Source organism: Anopheles marshallii, chromosome 3, assembly GCF_943734725.1.
Source record: "Anopheles marshallii chromosome 3, idAnoMarsDA_429_01, whole genome shotgun sequence".
NCBI classification, from domain to species: Eukaryota; Metazoa; Arthropoda; class Insecta; order Diptera; family Culicidae; genus Anopheles; species Anopheles marshallii.
The window spans coordinates 74,337,168-74,355,904 of NC_071327.1; the positions used below are offsets into that span (position 1 = coordinate 74,337,168).

General features: G+C 44.0%; 6 protein-coding genes across 7 annotated transcripts; 3 read left to right on the plus strand and 3 right to left on the minus strand.

Annotated features, from left to right (window-relative positions):
• The first annotated feature begins 1,039 nt into the window (after positions 1-1,039).
• LOC128713556 (programmed cell death protein 5) lies at positions 1,040-1,606 on the plus strand. Its single transcript, XM_053808417.1, has 2 exons — positions 1,040-1,093; positions 1,271-1,606. The coding sequence occupies exons 1-2, from the start codon at positions 1,040-1,042 to the stop codon at positions 1,604-1,606; spliced, it is 390 nt and encodes a 129-aa protein (XP_053664392.1).
• A 769-nt stretch (positions 1,607-2,375) lies between these two features.
• On the minus strand, positions 2,376-3,862 carry LOC128713697 (protein disulfide-isomerase TMX3). The gene is made up of 3 exons (XM_053808560.1): positions 3,826-3,862; positions 3,473-3,725; positions 2,376-3,372 (listed from the first exon to the last, which is right to left on the minus strand). The coding sequence occupies exons 1-3, from the start codon at positions 3,860-3,862 to the stop codon at positions 2,376-2,378; spliced, it is 1,287 nt and encodes a 428-aa protein (XP_053664535.1).
• A 633-nt stretch (positions 3,863-4,495) lies between these two features.
• Positions 4,496-5,128, plus strand: LOC128712216 (nuclear envelope phosphatase-regulatory subunit 1 homolog). The gene is made up of 4 exons (XM_053807112.1): positions 4,496-4,526; positions 4,605-4,676; positions 4,752-4,886; positions 4,962-5,128. The coding sequence occupies exons 1-4, from the start codon at positions 4,496-4,498 to the stop codon at positions 5,126-5,128; spliced, it is 405 nt and encodes a 134-aa protein (XP_053663087.1).
• Positions 5,129-5,369: 241 nt separating this feature from the next.
• LOC128712215 (THO complex subunit 6) lies at positions 5,370-6,522 on the minus strand. The gene is made up of 3 exons (XM_053807111.1): positions 6,413-6,522; positions 5,940-6,344; positions 5,370-5,859 (listed from the first exon to the last, which is right to left on the minus strand). The coding sequence occupies exons 1-3, from the start codon at positions 6,520-6,522 to the stop codon at positions 5,370-5,372; spliced, it is 1,005 nt and encodes a 334-aa protein (XP_053663086.1).
• A 211-nt stretch (positions 6,523-6,733) lies between these two features.
• Positions 6,734-7,286, plus strand: LOC128712217 (transcription elongation factor SPT4). The gene is made up of 4 exons (XM_053807113.1): positions 6,734-6,802; positions 6,873-6,979; positions 7,041-7,096; positions 7,168-7,286. Exons 1-4 carry the CDS (start codon positions 6,734-6,736, stop codon positions 7,284-7,286), a joined length of 351 nt encoding a protein of 116 aa, XP_053663088.1.
• Positions 7,287-7,665: 379 nt separating this feature from the next.
• Positions 7,666-9,088, minus strand: LOC128712220 (60S ribosomal protein L28). Of its 2 annotated transcripts, XM_053807115.1 has the most exons (4): positions 9,013-9,088; positions 8,612-8,712; positions 8,140-8,265; positions 7,666-7,917 (listed from the first exon to the last, which is right to left on the minus strand). In XM_053807115.1, exons 2-4 carry the CDS (start codon positions 8,699-8,701, stop codon positions 7,666-7,668), a joined length of 468 nt encoding a protein of 155 aa, XP_053663090.1. In that variant the 5' UTR covers positions 8,702-8,712; positions 9,013-9,088. The 2 variants fall into 2 exon arrangements, 1 of the variants encoding a protein (XP_053663090.1); XR_008409909.1 differs by lacking the exons at positions 7,666-7,917; positions 9,013-9,088 and having other exon boundaries at positions 8,146-8,286; positions 8,612-8,705.
• Between the last annotated feature and the right edge of the window lie 9,649 nt (positions 9,089-18,737).

Genomic DNA, 18,737 nt, shown 5'->3' on the forward strand with positions numbered 1-18,737 from the left:
CCTGAATGGCTCCCCTTATTTTTCTTCTTCCTTTGTGGTGCAGCGACTCCACGGGAACACCGCGCTAGATGTGACTACTACAAAACCATCGAACACGCACACACTAAACACGCGAACAAATTTCAATGGGTTGCTTGGATGCCGCGAAAAAAAAAACACCAACAAAAGAGGGCCTAAAACAGGATGGGGGGTTGTATAGGGTGAAACAAGGCCTGCCCGCAACACGTTTTCACTCACACCACTTGCTTGCGAACGCCACTCTTGGTATGCGGCGTGTGCATGCATACGTTGTATTATTTTCCTCCCGCTCCCACTCTGGGTGGGATGTGTGCCCCAATTTCCGAAGACACGAAACGGGATAGGTAACCGATTCGGTTCACAAAAATACTCACAATTCACAACACACGACAAGTGGGTCACTAGTGGGCACGTTAAGGGTTGGATTGGGATGCGCACTACACATAAACAGCATTGGGGGATGCGATATTTTTCCTGGCAGCAACAAACCCCCCACGAGCCGCAGCGCAGCGAACGTCGAGAAGCGGGCGATGCGAGAGAACTGAACTCGCGCGGGATTGTAAACGCACAGACGGCGTATGAAACGAATTCCAGGAACGCAGAATGCTAACAATATACATTGAGCAGGTGTGGCCATGGTGCTCATTTCCATGTAGCCATTTTTTTAAATTTGATAGCACCACTGTCGGATAGGTTTTCGTTTGCGAGCACGAAAGCTAATTATTTTGCGTTGCATTTTTAAATTTTTTCTGTGAAGAAGAGTTCTTGATTAAACATTATTTAATGTTCATCAATGTATTAAACAAGAATTTTCCATAATAATGGTCGTAATACACATCTGCACAAACGAACCGCCCTGTGCCATACTGTCCTACCTGTCATATCAAATGTCAAACCCGGTGGAACACAAGAAAGGCAGAAAAAGATTTGTTTTGCCTCGAATATAATCCTCCGCATTTTGCATGAAAGTGTGATATTCAATATTCTTCGGGGAGTGATATTGCAGAGATAAATAAGCGCCATGGCTGATCCAGAACTTGAGGCGATCCGGCAACAGAGGCTGCAACAAATGCAGGTACGCATCAAGCATTCGCTCATCGCCGGAAAATGATTGCTCACTGCCTACAACATACAATCTGCGTCGAAATGTGTCTATATTTAGTGAATCAGTTGTAGCAACATGAATGAAAGTTGCGAAATTATAAAAATATCGCTGGAAACAACTATCTAATAAGGCCTCTCCCATACACAGGGCTCTAATCCGGACCAACAAAAGGCCATGCAGGAACAACGGCAGGCGCAAGAAGAGATGAAGAACTCGATGCTGGCCCAGCTGCTAGATCAGGATGCACGTGCCCGGCTAAACACGCTCAAGTTAAGCAAACCGGAAAAGGCACAAATTGTGGAGGCCAATATCATTCGTATGGCACAAATGGGCCAGTTCGGCGACAAGCTAGATGATGCGAGCCTTGTGAAGTTACTCGAAAACCTCAATAAGCAAATGCCTCGGAGCAACTCGACGGTCAAGTTTGACCGAAGGCGGGCTGCATTAGATTCCGACGAGGAGGATGATGATTATGGTATTTAATATCTTCTGTTTGCTCGCGTTGAAAGGCTTTTCGTCGCTTAGCTTACTGAAACTAAAAAATGGGGACAAGTTGTTGGAACACCGATATTACAACCCAGCACAGCTCACATGTCATCACGCAACTCAATAAACGGCAATAACAACCATCTCAGCTCGACGCAAAATTTTGGGTAAAAATTATGAGTTTCTCTTCTGATTCATTCGTTGCTAAAAAGAGAACATTCTAAACAGACATCGGATACACACACACACGCACACATAAACACGTACGAAACACCCGCCGAACTATGTGGGCTTAGTTAGTTGGGGTTTTTAAAAATTTTCTAAAATGATCCTATTACTTGTTACCTAACTTGTAGTAAGTCATTGGCGACACATCATGCAAATCACGGCCAAATGCCAACGAGCCGCCGGAATGGACAGTTATTAATTATATCGAAAAAATCAAAATAGTATGACTAGAGAAGGTGTGTGAGCAGGCTTTCCCGCCAGGGAAAAGTGTCCTCCGTTTAACGTTCGCCTCCAGGAGTCCTTGCTGTAGTGACGGTCGATTTGTAGTAATTGTATGTCCAACCGAGCCGTCATGGATCTTGTACTGTTCTTAGCAGCCATAATAAACTCGAGTTACGACTACAAAGATTTCCTGATTTGTTGTGGCTGTTGAAAGCAGTGCAAGATCCATGACTATAAGGTTGAAAATATAATAACTGTGAAGAGTCAGGCCACACTGTCATGGAATATGCGGCAAAAGAGAATTGCTTCTTGCATCTTACTCCTTTTTCTCATGTCGCTGTTCAGCACCTTCGTCCTCTTCTTCCGCATCGAGAATATCGGCACAGCAGATGGAGTACATAATCAACGATAGGAAGCCGAGCGGAAGACCAAACAACACCGTCGTAAGTACCGGATTACCGATCCACATCTCGTACAGCGAAGTCTTAGCCTCGAACCACGCACGGTAAATACGAACCGGTAGCGAATTGCCTCCGAACGTTGGTGCCGTCTGGTTGTGGATGCTGTCGAGGAAGATTTCGATCGCTTCCGGTGTCAGCTGCAGTGGATCGTCCTCGGGGATGTGATGCTCATTGGTAGAAGCATTCAGCACCAACAGGTGGGGCGTCGGCAAACTATCCATCGCAATCGAGCGCGCCAGTTCCGGGGTACCGACCCAGCCGAACTGGAACCGACCATGATATTTGTGCTTGTTTTTGTGCACGAAAATCTCCACCATGTCGCGGAACTCCTGCTCGTGGGCCGCTATTTCACTGAGCTTGTTTTCTTCTACCACTGCCAGTACGAGGTATTTCTGGGTTTGCACTAGATGATGAATGTTACTGCGCGTTACCTTCGGGAAGGTAGCAAAACGCTCTTCATTCACCCACCGGAACAGTGTTTCGTTCAAGTGGGCCGGTTCAATCCGCTCGAAGTTGTCCGAGTAAGGGAAATAATAGTGACTGCGTTCCTTGTACACCAGTGCCGATGGGACGGTATCGACATCAAAATGTCGCTTAGCGATTTCGACCGAAGTGGCATAGAAATAGCCATGCGCTTGGTACGATTCTGCCGCACTGTAAAACACGTCCCAAAGCAACCCAGACTGCTTACCGACGTACGTGAAGAAGATAGGATTGTTCGACTTCAGTATGTCGATACTGTCCGCCCGCGTAACTAGCTGCACCGGTGGACCGGACATCCGGTTAACGAAGTGAATCAATTCCTCCTTGGAACGCTCCCCATTGTATACATAATCGTAAGGTCCTTTGACGCTGAAAAAGTATAAAGGGAAATAAAAAAGGTTTTTTTCTGTCTTCTGAGATTGGGTGTGGCTCTGTTATCGCGATCGCGATAAAGGGAACATTTACTCACAATATTATCGTCGGGTATGCATTAACTTTAAAATGCTGCGCTACGGCCGTAAACCGCGTACAATCAACACGTCCCACACGGATGTTCGTATTGTACAAGGCCTGAGCGACGAGTGCCCACACCGGTTCGAGTTTTTTGCAGTGGGCGCACCAAGGCGCATAAAACATCACAAACCATTGGCCTTCATTCCGAACGTCCAAAAACCGATCGCTTAATTCTAGCACTCGGGAACTGTTGACCAATGTGATGCAAACTGAAAACATCACAGAGAAAAGTGTACGCGACAGTTTAATTTAATTAAAACACAGTCAGAAAACTAGACGGGATCGATTTTGTTTCGCTTGCATACTCACGGAACAGAGCAATCAGTAATTTCCACAGTGTGTACATTTCTTGTTCGCAGTTAAGGTGTACGCAGCCAGCAAAGGCAGATGGGTTGTTTTACTGTTCAATAAACGGACATGACAACAGGTTTGCGATACACAACGAAATACTTTTTCTTAACAATCGCAAACAGAGATTATGGAAATGCAAGCAAATTTTAATTTTCTGCTGGTTCTGCTCATTTGACAGCAGCTGGGAAGACGGTGTTTTGACAATTTCCAGCTGTCAACAAGGATCCGTAGAAGTTGAAGCAAAAGGAACTTAAAATTTAATTATAAAATAAAATATTCATCCCAAATAGGCAGTAGAGCTATTCGATTAGACAGCTCTTTAAAATAGGAAACGTTTTGCTTTTAATAACCGACTATTTCCTTCACAGTATTATATTCGATGACCGGTAGATAGAAACTTCCCACTGTCAAAGTGTGTTTATTTTTTCCTGCTCGCACGCATCTTTTTGCATCAACATTCGCATCGCTTGTAGTTGTAGAAAAAAGGTGAATCTTCTGCTCTAGAAATATGCCGTGTGCTTAAAAAGAATCCAGCCAGGCTGAGAAGTATATCTGTTTAAGTGTAAGATAGTGTGTACCGTAAGGTATTAGTCATCGATTCACAATTGCTCGCCGTAATCGCCCCAAAATGTCTCCCTCGGAAACGTCGGCTTGTGAGGGTGAGTTTGGAAACGATTGAAGTCGCAGGAGTTGTGTTGCTAATTCGCGTTTATTTTCTCCCTCTTAAATCCCCACAGATTTGAAAGCATTTGAGAGAAGACTGACCGAAGTGATAGCCTGCCTGCAGCCACCGACATTACGATGGAGACGTAAGCATTAGTTTATTTATCCGTTTGCAATCGGATGGTACAATCGGAGAATACGTTCTTTGATCTTCTTTTCAGTGCTGCTCGGCATAACTGCGTTGGTCACTTTCGTCGGTGCATTTTACTGGCTAACGGATCCACGGACCTCGATCGTGCCGTTAATGGAATCGTTGCTGAATCATTCAATTTTCACGATATCAACCATCATCCTATGTCTGTATTTTCGTACCAACGAAATTTTTCATGAGATGTCCCTATATCCCCTAATCATCCATACTTTCTTTCCAGTGATCCTCTTCGTGTTTGGGATTCATAAACTAGTTATTGCACCGCAAATAATAACATCGCGCACAAGAAATGTGCTGGCAGAGTTCAACATGTCATGCGACGAGACGGGCAAGCTGATAGTTCGACCCAGGCCCACGAATAATTCTCGATACATGGATATTAGTTAAACTGGAGCCTAGTGAAGCACCTTTGCAGCGTGCCGCTCTACTGCGCAGTGTAAATAGAAGTCAATTCATACACACTCATTGCTTCCCAACCAACATAACAGACCAATGGTATCGAGTGGCGTTTTTCGTTTAGTTTATTTAGTCTCCCGTAACACGCAATGTAAAACGTGTTTTGTACATTTTGCGCTTTTCTTTTGAAAATAAACAGATTCAATTGAGCACATGAACGGATGCATGCTTTTCAAGGTTTTACATAGGTGTTTAAAATAATGTCGCGATAGGAAAAGTTCGTACAAACGTCTACTTGTGCTGAAGCACCGGCAATCGAAAGAAATCGGTACGGTTCCGTCTGCAGCGCTACGCTATAGACGGATGAACCTGATGTCGGGATTTCGGCCGCTACGTCACCGTTAAAGTTGTACTGATAAAACTTCCGACAGTCACCACCGACGTAGATAAGATCATCGACAAACCCGGAAACGTGCACGCGCTCAGGAAAGTCAAAGTCGGCCGTACAATCGAGTGATCGCAAATGCCACAGAGAAAATCGGGGCCCTCCGCCACATATAAGCCAATCCTCCGTCATGGAAACTGTACCTTGCCAGGGGCCGAATTCGGGACGTTGCAAAATTGGTTTCTTGTGGGGTTCAATTTTTGCGTAGGACGCCTTTTGCCGTTTGTCCCACAACATTATCGACCCATCCTCGGAAGCTGTTGCCAACTTGCTGGCACTAAAAAGACAAAAAAGGATTTGAGGATTGTACGGGAAACAGTTACAAAACCTTACAAAACAAAACCATAAAAATCTTACCTTCCCGTTACGCAGTGAATGTAGTCCGTATGACCGTGAAACTCGCGGCAGACTTTTCCATCCTCGAGCGAAATTCCGTACAATACATTATCGCCACAACCAGCGTACAATATATCGTCGTGTCCGTTCAACCACATATAGTTTACCTCGCTCATATCTGCACTCTCACGTGGTGCGGGCAATTTCACTGTCCAGCCCTTCTTTCCAATAGAACCCGATTTGCTGGACCACTGGTAGCCGCATATTTCCCCGTTTAATCCAACGATCAAAAAATCCTTGTGGAACGACAAGCTATATATCGGACAACGGTCCGTTACGGTAAGTGTCTGTATGGGTATGGTGGGTAGTTTGTCCAGTTCCATCGGCGATGCATCCGTGCCATTGCTAGACGTTATTCGTTCCACACTGCAAGCAAGCATACAATTGACGTGAGTGAGTTTGTAAGGCAGAATGCTATAAAAAAAAATCCTTACCTAAATACAAATATTTCACCAAAGTTGCTACCACAAAACAGGAAGCGACCATCGTTGGAAAGTGTTTGCGAGTGAATCGTAGTGTAATAACAGCGGCCAATGTCGATCATTTTCGGTGAAGATAAGAACAATTTGTTTACGCTGCCCGGCGTCATGAAGAAACCCCATCCAATGACATACGTCAGCCAAAAGTCAACGAAACGGCTAAACGTCAAAGAGCAGCATTGACAACATAAACAACAGCGTTGCAAAACGGGAAAGACGCCGTGGTACACTTTTGGCTGCACTGTTCCTGGAGTTTTGTTTTGAAAAAAGAAAATAATGGCTTTTGATTCAATCCCAAAAGATTTGCGGGCGTTGCGAGCGTGCTTGGTGTGTTCATTGATAAAGGTAAGTCAACAGATGGGATACATTTCACACGTTTAAGCCGTAATTAAACATCGGTTTATGCTCTTTGCAGTCATTCGATCAGTTCGAAACGGACGGCTGTGATAACTGTGAGGATTTCCTACGAATGAAAAATAACCGGGAACAGGTTTACGATTGTACCAGCAACAATTTCGATGGGTGAGAAAATTAGTTTTTAACTAAAGAGTCTTCATTTACCAACGCTCTTCTCGTTTTGTAGAATGATTGCGGTTATGACTCCGGACGATAGCTGGGTTTGCAAGTGGCAACGATTAAGTATGTACCCGGGAGCGAGATGATGCGGTTCAACAGTAAAGTAACAATAAAATAAATTCAATGCATTTTAGGTCGCTTCACAAAAGGAATCTACGCAATATCTGTATCCGGAAAGCTTCCCAACAGCATAATCAGGGAAATGAAGAATCGTGGAATTCCGTATCGGCCCCGCGACACGAGTCAGCGATAGATTTTGTACGTTTTCTTTCGTATTTTATAATAAAAAGAATCAGTTAGGTAAGAAACAAACAAGGTATAAATAAACGAAAATTGCGACTATATGATTTGGTTTAGTTTATTCGTCATTTTAAAAGTTGTTCCGTTGTAACCTTCCGTCCCTTGCAAAAATGGAACAAGACCCAGACGTATTATCGAGTCATGCATTTCGTTCTTCTGCGAACTGTAGATTTTAAAATAACCTAGCATCGCATCTATTATTTGCGCATGTTTCTCTTTGGAAAATAATGGACCAATACGCAGAAATTTGTTTGATTTTTTTTAATTTTATTCACTTCCCAGTTAGAACATCTTCCTCAATGCTCTCACAGAACAAGAGTCGTCCCCGGTGCTTACTCGGCCTTCTTGGGGGCCGCAGCGGTAGCTCCGGTGGCGGCAGCAGCGGCGGCCGGAACAGCTCCAGCCTTACCCTTCTTGGTCTTTTTGGGCCGTTGCGAACGAAAGATAGCACTGGCACGACGAAGAGCGGCCTGTCGCAGGTCCGTTCGGTACTTGTTGGCCTTGATGGTGTTCTTAATCTTCTTCAGCGTACGACGCGGTCCCTCCTTAAAGGTCACCTTAACTAGTGCCTTCGCCGGCTTGTGCTGTAAAAATAAAAAATACAAGGAACACATGTGTGAACTTTAGTAAAAAGCATCTTGGAAGGACAACTGCTGTTGACTGAATGTAATGCGATTATATTTAATCAGCGTTGGGTAGTGGACGTAGTCGTCATGTTATTCTGCAAAACCATTTCCTCACGGAAAATATAAAAGGTAATTCAAACTAAACGTTCTTCTCTAGAGGGATCAAAAAAGTATACTTACAGCCTTCTTGGCGCGCTTGTACACGAAGTTGACACCCTTCTTCTCAGCCGGCGTAATGGTGATGGTCTTGTTGTGGACCAGCCCACTGTAACGGTACGAGCTCAAGTTGGTCAGGTTGCCGGGCTCCTACAAAGAAGTTGGGTGGTTCTGGTGAGAGTGAGAACCTACATTAACATCATATTAACGTCGTGTATTTGTGTTCAAGTATAAACATCTTCCACACTATGGCTCTATGCCGTACCACGTGCTTCAACAAGGAAGTGCATCCTTATTTTCTCTTCGTTTACATCAGTAGTAGCAAAAAAGGCTACATCTACTCAAGCCAATGAGTTTCAGAGATCTTGGTGAAAAAATCATCATTCGAAGAGATTCACAAGCACGGCAGCCAGAGCTCGATCGTGCACATGCGGCGTTAGTTGTGCAGATGTTTTCACTTAAAGTGTATACAACCGGTTCCAGGCGAGAAACTTACCGTGCTGAACGGCTTCTTGATGTTCTTCTGCTTCATCAAATACGCATGATGATCGCGTATGATCAACCAGTTAAGGTGCGACGAATCCATGATAGTAGCTTCTGCAATTTCAAAACCAAATACACGAAGTTAGATTATATTTTTTCACTAGGCAAATATTTGCTGTACGGATACACCACCCCGCATCAAAGATGGCGTATGTCGGTTCCACGTGTGGAGCGCAGCAGGCAAATGTTGTGCAGTAGACACTACATTCACATTAAAAAAGCTTACACCAAACTAGTTCTTGAATAGAATCATTGCACAGGGGGTCTACATTTCTCAAGAGCAAGGAGCTTGAATTGATACGACTTTATCTCCATTTTACTAGTTAGCTCCATGAGCTGTGAAGAGAAACTCACCTCTTGCGTCGGCTGACAGGATTGGAAAGACCTGCTAGTTGGATCGATTTCCAGAGAACAACGCAAATAGGCGGACTAGGGTGACATTTGGGCGGATGTGGAAGTTTTAGTACAGACCAAGCTAACTTTTGCGTGATTATTGATTTCAAGCAAATACGGAAAAGAAGTTAGAAATTTGGTTTAGCACAGTAATACAATAATTTTGAAAAAATATTTTGAAGACATATCGAAGCACATTGCAATGTATTGCACTTAAAAAGGAATTTAATGAAATAGTTCCGATACACTGAAATATTTCAAGATTCAGCCTTTCGCAGATGTCATTTGTCTGGTTGAGTATAGATTCGGGGTGCTTTCCTGTACTAAATCCGTGTTTTCATTTCGTTTATTCTAAATTAACATGGCAATTGGATTAAAGTTTACAGTGAAAGATCATCGCTTTATTGCAATTATTGTCATATTTTAGTTTTTTTTTAAACAAATTTTAAAGCCTTTCTCTCCATTTGGCAATGAAGCAAATGTTCTTTTGACAGCAAGTGCGTACCGTCGGCCCAATGTATCATCGGCCAATTATCCGAGCAGTTTCGTGCTGGGCTTGAAAATCAACAGAATTGTTTTGTGTGTGGTTCGTTGCAGGCGGTACGGGAAGTGCGCTCGCTAGCAAGTTTCAAAGAAATCGTCTTTTGTCGGTCGTCTTCAGTGTATTCCGTCGCGTGTAATTGTGTGCATTGGTCAGAAGCAAGGGGCAAGTGTTTAACGGTAATTGTGTTTTCTTCCCAAATTATCCACACCGACCCCGTGGTTCATTGATTGAATGTGGTGTTTGTTTGTGGCTTTGCGCTGGGAGTTTTAATTTTCTCTGAATTGGTTTAAAACCCCCCTTCCCGGGTGTGTTGTAGAGCGGTGTCATCATCGCGAAGAAACCCTTGTCAATTGTAACGGAGTTTAATTTATCTCGTCGAGAGCAGCGTCGAGAGCAAGAATTTCTACATCCGGATTAGTTACCATCGCCGGGAAACGGTGAGGAAAATTTGGCCAATTTTCCTTTCCCCTACCGAGTGTGTGTGTATGTTCTCGGTGGCGGTGCGGCATTGCGTGTAAGTGTGCGTGCTTGTGTACGGGATGCGCCGACAATTGGTGTGCGCAAAGTAGCGAGAGATGTTCCTTGCTTGGTGTGTGCTTTTTTCGCGTATCGCTTATTGAAGAAACCCCGGCCAACAGCAGGAAGGCGAAGGAAAATAGCTGTAAAAAGTCTTACAAGTGCAAGTTTTTTATACTTTTCAAAAGCTTCACGCAAATAGCAAGTGCAGAAAGATTCGTGTGTCTGTACACCGTGCCGAACAAGGATAGCAAAGCATCCGTTTGTTGTCGCTGTCTCCGGAAGAAAACAGAAAAAAAGTGCAAAGAGTTTTGAAATTTAGTTTTCTTCTCCCATCATCTAGCAGGCATTAAAAAGGTTAAATCGTTTGGCAGAAAACCTAACCCAAACAGCAAGAGGTGTTAATCGAAACAGCCGGGGCAATAATCCTTGCCCGTGATCCAGCATAAACGGGTGGCTCCGTAAGAAAATCCCTTCTACTCCGGAACGTAATTCCCGGCAAGTCGAAAGGGGGAGAGTGAAAAAGGCCCTCATCCACCATAGAACAAAATCCCGAAAGTCAGCAGGAAAGAGAATAGGAGGAAAAATCGAAATCATCAAACAACATGGGTAAGTGTGTTTGTGGGGGTTGGGTTAGATTTTAAGGGCGAAAACCGGGATAGAACTGCGGGAAAAGTGCCAAGTAAAAGGAATGAAAGAAAAGTGTCGTCCGTCAAAAGGGGCCTTGCATGGATGTCTGTGTGTGTGTGCTAAAGAAGGTGGAGGGTGGTTCATGTGTAATAAAGAAAACAAAAAAAAAAACGAATCTGAGGGATGGAAAACGGTCATCCGAAGGATAAAAACCTGTGCCCACGGTACGATTTCGAAGGGGGAAATGAAATGGCACCAATACACACACACCACTACAAAAGTTTTCATGGTTGGTAGTGTGCGTGTAGGTGGAAAATATTGAGGCGATGGAAAAATGTGTGAAAATGTTCTTGCTGCTGTTAATGGTACAAACATTGCAACCAACAAGATGATGAAAAGCAAGGAATTATGTGGTGCCGTGCGGTAGAGTATACTTTTGCTTGTAATAAGTTTTTTGAAGCAATTAATAGCTAACAGTTTTATCTTGTAGGTGAAACATCCAAATTGTCTACCCTTCTCCGCGATGTCAAGTCATTTATCGCACGTTTTTAAAATGTCGAACGAAAAGGTCACATAAAACGATGGTTAGACATGAAACGTTCCGGTAAGAAAACTGCGTAGAATAATATGAAGAAAATGCGAAAGTCCTGTGGGCAAGTGCGCACATTGCCACTCCACCGAGATCGGAACGATTGCGAGTTTTCAGCCAACGTGTCTACCATTGCACGTGCCTTTGTGCGAGAGAAGGGACGCAGGGACACAACCTGGTAAACAGCGACATGGAAAAGGGAGGGGATAACTGGACGAGATAGACGAGCGTGAAATAACGCAAAGGAGATAAATTTTCGAAACTATTCGAAAATTGATCATCAGCACCCGGGAAGCTTATCGTGCTACAACTCTCGCGCGATAGAATTTTCCTTCCGAACAGTTGCTGGTCCGGTAAAACAGGAGACAAGAAAAGAAAAACGCCGAAGAAAGGCCAGCAACATTCGCTCCAAACCCGCTCCGGCCCCAGCCATTGCACGCACCGTTTTAAGTTTACGGCGATTCTATAAAAGCGGTGTTTTATTTTGGGGCGTAGTCCTCCGGCGATCCCTCAGTAACGGGGAATTCTAATTATAAATAGTGCGTGCGATGCGATGCGCCTCTTCTCGCGATGTTCTTTCGCGGTTGTTGTTGCTGTTTTTTGCTGGGTGAGAGAATATTTCTATCCTATCGGCGGCATAGGCAGCATAAAAAAACCATCCAACCATCGCCGGCTTTCGTGCCGGAATCTGGAAAATGTGTCTACTGCTGATGAGCGTGCTTATGCGTGTGTGAGTGAGTGGAGAATGAAAAACGGGAAAATGTACGCCGGTGCACACTTGTCCGCTGAATCGTTTACAGAGCACGGTTGATTACTGCTGTTTCTGAGCTTCCAATCAAAAACTTCTCACTGAACTCGCACGCCGTACGCCAAGCTCGCATGTTTCGTGTGGTTGAACCAAAGGCAACTCATCTTTGTGAGATAGAAAAGGGCGAAATAAACCGACGAGCCCCACTGTTCCATGTGTTGGATGAATGTAATTTGCTGGTAGAATGTTTTCCGACCGGAGGAATGAGACAGGAGGTAGCGGAACAGCGGAATTAAAGGAAAAAGAGGCACGAGACTGTTTGGAACCCCACGCCGAGGGTTCTATTATCGATTTTTCCTTTCCGGATTCGACGTGCCGAGTGTGAAAATGCGGAAATATGGTACGGGCAAACGGGTCTCGGTTCCCGGATGTCTCGACATTTCGGTGAAGCAAAAACAGCCAGCGGGTGCGGAAGGGTGCGGTGATGAAATGTGACGATATTGGGCAGCGAAAACACCATTTTCGATCGTTTTCACTAACCCACCCCAGAGCTGGTGAAGAACTCGTTGCGCTTTCTTTTCCGTTTCATTCTTCCCGGAGCTTTCGAACACGCTTAAAATGCCATTCGCACCGTGCGTTATGACTGAACCTTTTGTAATAACGGGACATTCTTGGTGATTGGAATGAGCATTCTTGCTGTTGGAGAGATTTGTCTTTACACTCCATAAAATTATGCAAGGTCCATTCGTGGCTGATTATATCCATATGAATAATAGATTTTAATTTTATATTCTAATGTTCTTAATATTCATAGTTTGTGCTTCATACAATACAAACACTTCTACAAAACACAATTGATAAATACATCAAACCTGCTGACCATAAAAAAAATGTTTGTTGGAATTGTTCAATGTCCATAGCAAGCGGCATTTGCTGATATCTTATCTTTGTACTACAAACTTTTCGATTAGACCAACAGGTATATTGCAAACATTTGACCAACAGGTATATTGTGTGACGGTGCTTATCACCTTAAAAGGTTACCAAATCTTCATCGTACCCAGTCAAAGAATGTTTCATTTGATACACCCTATAAAACGCTACAGCAAAGATAATCGACGGCAGGAAAACTGTTTCATATCCGAACGCATGCAGTGGCTGCGAGTTTATGAATCGAGTAAGATTGTTAAAATTTCATGGAGCATTAACAAGATCACACATTTGAAGGAAGTGTGTTTTGCGTACAAATCTACCAGTGCAAAAATTGCGGGCCACCCAACCGGACGAACAACTCTGACTGTGTATAGACTCTCATGACCACAGAGGTTTCGCATGGATTTGTGTGCTCGGAGAGCGAACTGACGGGGGACACGGCTTCCAAACACTTGACGAGATGACGAGACACAACCACAGGATGAGACCGATTATACTCCATCTAGACCGGGCAGTCGATTTGCATTGGGGAGGATGTGCTCACAAACTCGTCCAGGTTCACCGTAGGGTTGCTGGTGCGAGGAAGGCCTTGAAATTGACGTCACGCAGATTGCGATTGCGAATACCCTACCGATCCATCAGACACACGGTAATGGTGGTGCTGTCGGCGGTGTGCATGTATTGGGCTGCAAGATTCGAGAAAATTGTCGAAAAATACTATCATCCGCCCATCCCTTGACGGTGACTTGTTCGTTCGGGGCACTTGAACGGTGAGCACCACTGTGAGCGACCGTTTCGACCGTCCCTTCGCAAGTGCATGACGTGAAGGAAGATTGATCGGGAAAGCGAAGCGGTTGGATTTATTTAGCGTGTTTACCAAAACGACAAAACGTCACAACTCACATCCCATCCCCGAGATATATCGCTGCCCCCGTGCATATCCGCCTTTCTCTCGATCGTGAGTATCGAAAATAGACGATGATGTGATAGATCGTGCCGCTTGCCTTTTTCAAACACTCGCACACAAACACAAACATCACGAGGGATTCGTACATTCCGCCGAGGGTTGCATTCTGGGTGCATGGGCGGAGGAGAGCATCAATCTGGCGACACTTGTCACAAGCCATAACAATCTCGATGCGGTTTTCCATCTTTGCTGTCGCGCAGACGGGAAGAAACATGAAATAGACGACCGTTTTCGATGATGCAATTTTCTCATGGCAAATTTTCATTCCACTCTCTCATTGACTTGTTCGAGAAAAAAACAGCCAAGGAATGTGTGTGTGCGCTTATGTCAGCTTTAACACACTGTCCTGCGTGCATCTGCACCATCATCATCAGCGACTCGCCGAAAGACAGGAAATGGCAATCCATCCATCTGTCGCAGATCCGAGATCCGATGAAACAACAACCACAAAAGGGCCCGCCACCCGTAGTGGAAGTGGAAGCAGGTTTTACCGGTGTGATGGTGTGTCCGTTTTGATTGGTGCGGTGATCGGTCGGCGATGAGGCCCCTAGCGGCCAGCGCCGGCTCGTCTTAGAGACATGGCAATAAACAATCCAGCAGTAAACTGGAGCACACTTTGAAGTGATAGAGGAGCGGGCGATAGAGATAGATAAAGCGGGAGAATGAAAGATAGACGGATCGCACCGTAGGACGCGGCCCTTTTTGTGCTCCCATCGCTCTAGGGAAAGGTTCATTAGCCCCGCACAGCTGTGTGTGCAACTGGGTGATGTGGTGGTGTTACTGTATGATGTCGACTTCATAATGGAGATTCAATTAGTTAAAAAAAGCCATGGGCCACAGTAAGTTTAGAAGCTCCCCGACCGAGCTCAGTTCTTTTGATGAATCACGCGCATAGACGGTACTTGAAGTCGTTTTATGTTTAGGGATTATTTTTTAAGGAATTCAGCATCAGTGAGAAATCGTTAGATTGATTGCGATTCCCTCGTTTAAAAGCCTGGCAAATATATCAACAAAATTTGATAAATGAAATAATTTTTTAAATATTTATATAACTAATAGTTCGTATTAAAATTGATATTCGTACCATGAAAAACAATTGCAAACATTGAATCACAAAAATCCTCCAACACTAAACCATTTATTTTTTAAATTCGGATCTCGGTGGGATTCAATTGGTGCAGTACATTATGAGCTATTTTGGAATATGTACAATTCATCAGCTCATTCAATTCCACCGGTTGGTTTATCATTTTTCTTCCAAAACGCTTAGTTTTCTGCTTTGTCGGTGGGACTGTCCTGATGTCGGTGGGACTCAATTGCTGTACTACATTATGAGTCATTTGTATTATTATGGTTATAATTTATCAACCATTTCATCGAATTAGGTTGGTGAATTTTGTCATAGATGTTGATGCTCAAAACAACAAAAAATGTTTAAGCTGACACCTATTGTTGACCTATTTTTCGCCGTAACGGTGACGAATTCAGTAGCGGTAAATACAAAAATTTCGGACAAATCACCCAAAAACACCTAAATGCATCATTACGCGTATCATCTTTCTGCAATTGATGCAAATGTTAGTTTTGGTTGTTTTATTAGGGGTGAATGTAAATTAAAAAAAAAAAACTCCACCGCCAGCAGACACACTTTTCTGCACCCTTCGCTGCTCCACATTTACTGTCAACAACTAGAGCATAAAGATACAAACATTTATTCCATGTTCGGCGCGTATGTGTGTGGTGGTAAGTGGGGGGTAAAATACGAACGCGAATAAAGCCTTCCATCATCTCTACCTTTCTTTAAACCTTTCGTCCACTCCCCGTTCCCGGCAGGTGCAAAACAAAGCCCTATCCGCACTCAAACTACCCATCACCGCCCTGTACTTTGCTCCCCATTGGCGATCATTAAACACAACCAACAGAAAAAAAGCGAACCACGTCAGCACGATGGCAGTTGATTGATGAAGTTTTGTCCCTAATTTTATGTGTCTCGCTGCTGACGTTGCTCACGTGTTTGTATGCAAGTGTATGTGTGTGTGTGTGTGTTTTTTTACATCCCCAACTTTATGACAACCCATAATGGCTTGTGGGTGTCGTTTTACCCACCGGGACATTATACTACAATAATGTGCATATGTGTTTTGTTTTTTTGTTTTATAAAGCATGTTGTTTTATTTAAAACCCTAATTCTTCTGTATGCCGATGTTAAATGTTTGGGGCACAATTGCTGTACCCTTCATTTGCACAAAGCATGTCAAAGCAGGAACGTTACGCAGGTTTGGTTGGCTTCCGATTTCAGTGACTTTGGACGACTTTGACGATCGTCGTCATCGTCGTCGTATGTTTATGTTTTGGGCAATGCGAATTCGAATGCCGTTTAGCGATCCGTTACGAACACTTGTCGCGAGATTCGCAAGAGCGCTCGGTTTTGTTTAACTTTTTTTCGTTCATCCCCCTTAAATATGTTCCAGCTATTGGATATTACATTGTGGCGGTCGTTTTTTCTGTCTCCAATAGATGCTGATTTTTTGTTGTTGATACCATGAAACTGAAACTGCCATGTTTTTGCACCTACAAAACAAACACAGGGTGGTGAAGGAATTATCTGCTAAAATGGAAAGTCTTTAAGTGTGGAAGGTAAATCAAAGCGTGGCGAAAGCATCTTATCCAGCTGCAATGTGATAATTGCCCTCAAATGGCAATGATCTTGTGGACTTTCTCACCTTCGCTTGCCTGGTGCACAAGTACACCGTCGGTACACATTGTATGCCATGCTGTGCCTGGTGATCGTGATCTTTCTCATACAGCTGCAACCCGCCGATCGGTGAAAAGGTTGTTCGGATGTGCTTCAGCTATTCTTTTCTCTTCTCGAGTTACGGGTTTTTTTTTGCCCCTCCGGTTTTGCGATAGTGCATAAAGATAAAAGTCGTAAGTACAGGCGCTAAGATGGTGGCCAACAGTTGAGGAAGATTCATGACTCTACACGAAACCCTTCATTGTTATTGAACGTGCAGATTATTTTTCGTGAAGGTAATGTGATATTTAATATGCAATTTTATGATAAACATTTCACATGTGTTATATTTAATTTTTTAATTTAAAAATAATTATAATTTAAAAATAATATGTTTATGCTGCCATTTTCCGGCGACAAAAATTATTTTTTTTTTGCCTAAATTGGGCAATTTCTTTGGTGGATTCTTTAGATGTTGCGAGACACCGCTGACAGCAACGACAACATGCTGATTGGCGGACATCGAGAAGACCGCACAGTAGAAGTTAGAACGAAAAGATATTTTTCCCTTAATCTACGATAATTTTCCTATCGCCATTCGTCGGATTATGTTCAAACATGAGAAATGGATAACATTGTAACGACTTATAACGGGAAGGAAATTTTAAAGTTAAAAATAAAGTTGCAGAATTTCAAACTCAATACCTTATAAAATACTCGACCCCGAAGGGTTAAACTCATACCCCGCAATATAATGCGAAAAGGAAATGAAGGAAAAGTCCAACCACTCGCGGGTGTGCACTTCGCCAAAGCCTAATGTACACGCGTAAAGTGGGAAAGATTCATCGGGCCCTTTACCCCGTAGCCGACGAAACGAAATTAGACCTAAAACCCAATTTTCTCTCCTTTCGCCACTTCCCTTCCGGGGTACGCATGCTTCTGGCGGCCGCTAGTGCACCTATGACCCAAACTCGGCCAAGGCGCCACCACCAAGACAACCCAAGGGATGAACCCTCATCCGTGCACACCGCGTACACGCACTTGGCTGTGTGCTGTTTGTCTGCTCGCTGTTTCCACTTCTTAAAATTGATGGTTTTTTCGGTGCCCTTCCGTCGTCAGCCGCCGTTTTAACGACTGACCGACTTGTGCAAACCCCATTCTTACTCCACTTTCCGTGAGCACGGCGTTTGGCACTTACTGCCCCGGGATGAGCTGTCTAGTTGTTGGTTACTGCACTATTGCTCGCATAGGGTGGAATGCTAGTTTTGCCTTTTTTCCGAGTTCGCTCCTCAAATGCATACGAATTTCGGTGCTGTTTTGTTCATCGCCTTTCGTTTCTATCGAGTCTATTTGGCTGGCCGGATCTGCCTTTAATTGACGCTCGTTAACGGCCTACCGGAATGGAGTTGACCGCCGAATGGAATGTTGGAGGTTTTTGCTAGAAACGTTCCTATTTTAATGCCCTGTGATGATGGAAGAACTCGCCCGGCTGGGGTGTACGGGTTTCGGTAAAGATGCTGAGGAAAAAGGTTTGCCATTAAGTACATGGGGACCTACTTATTGGTGCTGCTCGAATCGATTTCGGGGGGAAAAATTGGGAGTTTCTCCCTTTAGCTAATTTCATGCTCCTCCATATTTCCTCTATGCTCGCGCAAGATTTCTTCAATGTGACTCCGGCACGGCACAGCGGGTTGTTAGGATTAATAGTGTGAGCCGAATTCTTTAGGTTGCTTTTTTAGGTCTATTAAAGCCATCCATTTACCCATTGGTGACAGCATACACGAGCTCTTCCGAGCCTAGACAGTCCGCTCCACTCGTCATCGCATTTCCGGTACCGGGTGTAATAAGATGTGTTTTTTCAATTCCCCCTTTCCAAAGGAAACGTTTTCGTGTGAGAAAACTGAGAAAACAATTCTCCTCACCCGTGGTGGGTTGTGTTGATGGTTGTAACTTTGCGTTAAATTGGGGCCATTTCTATTCGACCATTACCACCATTCATCCACTAACGATCGATTGTGGAAGGGG

What these genes read in the sequence shown, in the direction of transcription:
- LOC128713556 (XM_053808417.1), top strand. Translation starts at nt 1,040, where the DNA reads ATGGCTGATCCAGAACTTGAGGCGATCCGGCAACAGAGGCTGCAACAA. An exon ending in AGAGGCTGCAACAAATGCAG is followed by an intron (nt 1,094 to 1,270) that starts GTACGCATCAAG and finishes TCCCATACACAG; the next exon opens with GGCTCTAATCCGGACCAACA.
- LOC128713697 (XM_053808560.1), bottom strand. Translation starts at nt 3,862, where the DNA reads ATGTACACACTGTGGAAATTACTGATTGCTCTGTTCC. An exon ending in ATTACTGATTGCTCTGTTCC is followed by an intron (nt 3,726 to 3,825) that starts GTGAGTATGCAA and finishes TGATGTTTTCAG; the next exon opens with TTTGCATCACATTGGTCAAC. An exon ending in GCATACCCGACGATAATATT is followed by an intron (nt 3,373 to 3,472) that starts GTGAGTAAATGT and finishes ATACTTTTTCAG; the next exon opens with CGTCAAAGGACCTTACGATT.
- LOC128712216 (XM_053807112.1), top strand. Translation starts at nt 4,496, where the DNA reads ATGTCTCCCTCGGAAACGTCGGCTTGTGAGG. An exon ending in ACCGACATTACGATGGAGAC is followed by an intron (nt 4,677 to 4,751) that starts GTAAGCATTAGT and finishes TCTTCTTTTCAG; the next exon opens with TGCTGCTCGGCATAACTGCG. An exon ending in GATATCAACCATCATCCTAT is followed by an intron (nt 4,887 to 4,961) that starts GTCTGTATTTTC and finishes CTTTCTTTCCAG; the next exon opens with TGATCCTCTTCGTGTTTGGG.
- LOC128712215 (XM_053807111.1), bottom strand. Translation starts at nt 6,522, where the DNA reads ATGATCGACATTGGCCGCTGTTATTACACTACGATTCACTCGCAAACA. An exon ending in GGTGAAATATTTGTATTTAG is followed by an intron (nt 6,345 to 6,412) that starts GTAAGGATTTTT and finishes GCTTGCTTGCAG; the next exon opens with TGTGGAACGAATAACGTCTA. An exon ending in ATTCACTGCGTAACGGGAAG is followed by an intron (nt 5,860 to 5,939) that starts GTAAGATTTTTA and finishes TTGTCTTTTTAG; the next exon opens with TGCCAGCAAGTTGGCAACAG.
- LOC128712217 (XM_053807113.1), top strand. Translation starts at nt 6,734, where the DNA reads ATGGCTTTTGATTCAATCCCAAAAGATTTGCGGGCGTTGCGAGCGTGC. An exon ending in TGGTGTGTTCATTGATAAAG is followed by an intron (nt 6,803 to 6,872) that starts GTAAGTCAACAG and finishes TGCTCTTTGCAG; the next exon opens with TCATTCGATCAGTTCGAAAC. An exon ending in TTGCAAGTGGCAACGATTAA is followed by an intron (nt 7,097 to 7,167) that starts GTATGTACCCGG and finishes AATGCATTTTAG; the next exon opens with GTCGCTTCACAAAAGGAATC.
- LOC128712220 (XM_053807115.1), bottom strand. Translation starts at nt 8,701, where the DNA reads ATGGATTCGTCGCACCTTAACTGGTTGATCATACGCGATCATCATGCG. An exon ending in TCAAGAAGCCGTTCAGCACG is followed by an intron (nt 8,266 to 8,611) that starts GTAAGTTTCTCG and finishes ACTTCTTTGTAG; the next exon opens with GAGCCCGGCAACCTGACCAA. An exon ending in ACAAGCGCGCCAAGAAGGCT is followed by an intron (nt 7,918 to 8,139) that starts GTAAGTATACTT and finishes TTATTTTTACAG; the next exon opens with CACAAGCCGGCGAAGGCACT.